We start from the raw sequence: 3,599 nt of genomic DNA, 5'->3' as shown, positions 1-3,599 counted from the left end.
AGCGCTCCGGCTTCGGGCAGCCCCCTTGCCTCCGGACCCCAGCCGCCGGCCAGGCACTTCCCCTCCCGGGCTCCAGCTGCTCTGCTCCGGTGGCACAGGGTCCGGAGGCAAGGGGGCTGCCCGAAGCCGGTAGCGCTCGGGCAGCTCGGCTCTTAAACAGAGCCGAAGAGTCAGGGGAGGAGCAGAGCCGCTGGAGCCCGGGAGGGGAAGTTCCCGGCCGGGGGCGCAGGGTCCGGAGGCATGGGGGCTCCCCGAAGCCCGAGCGCTACCGGCTTCATGGTTTGCTGGGCAGCCTCCAGACCCTGCGCCCCCGGCTGGGCGCTTCCCCTCCTGGGCTCCAGCTGCGCTGGGGAAGTGCCGGCCGGGGGCGCAGGGTCTGGAGGCTGCCCGGCAAACCGTGAAGCCGGTAGCGCTTGGGCAGCCCTTTTCGCATGGCTTGGAGGGAGGAGGGGGAGTTAGGGCGGGGACTTTGGGGAATGGGCAGAGTTGGGGCAGGGAAGGGGTGGAGTTGGGGCGGGGCCAGGGCCCCATGGAGTGTCCTCTTTTTTTATTTTTTAAATATGGTAACCCTATCCTAGTCCCTCAGTTTGTCCCTCCCCTCTAATCTGCAGCCTTCTTATCCCCCAGCTGTTGCTTGCCCAGAAATTAACTGCAGCTGAGGAGATAGCCAGCCAACCTGATAACCCCTGCATGGGCCATGGTAGAACAGGGTCTATACACCCCTGGCAGAGGTGTAATAGTTTTAACCTAGTAAAGGAAATGGAAGCCACGTGGAAGCCTGTAACATTGAAATATGTGCTTTCCTTCCTATATTATGCCCAATATGCTACATATAGTTGTAACATATGCTTACATCTTTTATTCCTCTTGTACAGATACACTAGAGTACATGCAAGGAGGCGGAAGATGCGTGTCCACTATTTAATCTGGATTTGGATTCACTTCTCCTTTGGCGAGTCTGAATTTCATTACCCATGTCAGGAAATCTGCCTTTGCAAAGAAGGGGCCAAGTTTGTGAACTGCTCTGGAGTCAATGTGACTGACAACCTCATCTTCCCACCTGAGACTGAGCACTTGGATTTGTCCATCAGTAACCTGTATTCTGTTCCAAGCAAAGTTCTGAGATCCCTATGGAAGTTACAAGTTCTACTTCTGAGTGGGAACTACATCACCGAAGTTGGAGAGAGAGCATTTAGCTCTCTAGAGAGACTCCAGAAGCTTGATATCCATAGAAATGAGATTACAGTGCTTGGAAGCAGTTTTTCCACAGGGCTCAGTTCTCTCAGAGAGCTGAATTTGTCCTATAATAGGCTCCAGGAACTATATTACAGGAACTTCCAGCATTTTGAGAACCTTCAGAAGCTCAGCTTCCAAAATAACAACATCTCCTCCATAGAAATGGGAGCCTTCCGGAGTCTGACCCGCTTGAGGCAGCTTCATCTTCAAAATAATCACCTCTTGAACCTCCACAATGGGGTCTTCTCCATGCTGCAGCATTTAGAGTTTCTGAACTTGGAGGGCAACAGGATAAAGACGATTGCCCCTGGGGTCTTTACATCCTTGAACAGCCTAACGGTACTTAACTTGGTGCACAATGAAATTGAACATATCCGATTCAAAACCTTCCTAACAATCCAGACCCCTGGGACACACATCTTGCTCTCCTACAACCCGTGGATCTGCGACTGTGACCTGCAGAGAGTCTTTGCAAAGCTGCACAGTGTCAAGCGGCTGATCTTGGATGACTATGACAACATGACATGCATGGAGCCGCAAGTCCTGAGAAACCTGTCCCTGTCATCAGTGGACACCCAGCTCTGCGTCGCAGAGACTGTGACGGTTCTCGTCATTACCTTCACAGTGTTCATTACTGTGGTGGCAGCTATTGTGATGGCTGAGAGGAACAGGAAGAAAAGGACAGGCAAGCACTGGAGTGAGGACAGTGACATCTCTTACGAATCACAAGACTGAGCTTGCTATCAGGGCCTTTCTCCATAGCTTTTATTACTTGAACATGTAATAAGCAATCTAGGTCAGACTTTGCGGTTTCTTTTGGAGGATGGTTATGAGAAACCATTGGTGGCTGTAGCCTGAGCTCTGTCCTGCCAGATGGTGAAGAACCTCACCTGAAAGGAAGGCAAAAGTTTGAAACAACTTCCTTAGAAGGGACTTGTTGGACAGGTTGTTTCTGCCCCCGGAGACACACGCCTGCTGCTTGTTCCTTGTGATTTTAGCACAAGCTCCATGACACCAGAGTGTTTGTACCGAACCTTCCACTACAGTGAAAAGAACAAAACTTAACTGCCAATTATAGGGATAACCTCAAAGTTAAAAATCACATCCGATAGTTAAAGAAAGAAGCTCTTGCCTTGCTACTGAGTCATGTCACTGCAGATTATTTAAATAGAGTGTCCTCTCCAGAGCCTTCTATATCTCTTTACCTCTCATCTTCCCTGCCTTGCTCTACACCCACAGTGCTCAAGAAGACTATGCCCTACATGATTGTGATTTGCATCAAACTACTGCAGGTGATTGCAACTCACCTCCCACAATTCTCTTGCAACTCCCCTATCCCCTGGAGGTCTGGCAAGAGGTGAGCATTTGGCAAGGTAATCCAAAACCGAAAATCCAAAACCAAATGGAATCAGGGTCTGAATCATTCCACCCAGAGACTCTTTCTCCCTCATGGGATTCTGTGTGGTGAGTAGCCTGAGGCTATCAAGCAGATGACACAACATTCATCACCCTCGTTTGTAAGACCACTCATGACAACAGTAATTCTTAGAGGGACCAGGTGGGGAAGGGAATATCTTTTATTGGACCAACTTCTGTTGGTGAAGGAGACAAGCTTTCAAGCTACACAGAGCTCTTCTTCGGGTCTTTGTCTCTCTAATATCCTGGGACCAACACAGCTGCAACAACACTGGGAAAAAAATTCTTATCACAACCAAATGGACCTGAATCTCACTTTTATTTCTTGGACTGTAAAGGGTTCGTGTTTCTAGATAAATTTGCATAAAAAACATTGAGATATTTCAAAGAATGCCATACTTCCATTCCACCTTGCCCCCCCCCCCCGCATTCCCCTCCTTCCCTCCTCTGCCTATTCATGTATGTCTTCCCCTATTTTGTTACTGGTACCACCACCCTAGCACGTTATGCCTATGTAGGATTGTCTGGTCTTGCAACTTCAATGAGTTGTAAAATTGCATAGATATGTAATTCTCTTGGCGGTCCTGTGAAGCATGCAGTATTTGGGAATTTACACAAGCTGTAAATTGTATAAATTTGTACTTTTCATTGTCTGTTTCTCTAAGAAAATTCATCATCATAAAAAACCCTACCAGGATGAATTTGAAAATCTCGTTGATTGTTTTCACCAGTTCTGCTGTTTCCCTGTTGCATTTGACTCAGCCTCGACAGTGAAAGTGGACTGATGTGCTTCTCTGTTTTCATTTTCTGGTCCAGGTTCTTATCTGGGGCTGAGAACTAGGCGTAGTTTTGCGGGAGGACACAAAGGCCACCTTGGAACCTCCCAATCTTGGAATCACTCAGCACCAGTGCATATTAGAGCAGTCTTCAGGCAGCTCTGTTGTTCA

General features: G+C 48.7%; 1 protein-coding gene across 1 annotated transcript; it reads left to right on the top strand.

The window, feature by feature from the left end:
* The first annotated feature begins 906 nt into the window (after nucleotides 1–906).
* On the top strand, nucleotides 907–1,971 carry LOC135885339 (leucine-rich repeat-containing protein 15-like). The gene has a single exon (XM_065413013.1). The coding sequence runs from the start codon at nucleotides 907–909 to the stop codon at nucleotides 1,969–1,971; it is 1,065 nt and encodes a 354-aa protein (XP_065269085.1).
* Nucleotides 1,972–3,599: the final 1,628 nt, after the last annotated feature.

Source organism: Emys orbicularis, chromosome 11, assembly GCF_028017835.1.
Source record: "Emys orbicularis isolate rEmyOrb1 chromosome 11, rEmyOrb1.hap1, whole genome shotgun sequence".
In the NCBI taxonomy this organism is placed as follows: Eukaryota; Metazoa; Chordata; order Testudines; family Emydidae; genus Emys; species Emys orbicularis.
This window is presented reverse-complemented; position numbering and strand designations above follow the sequence as displayed.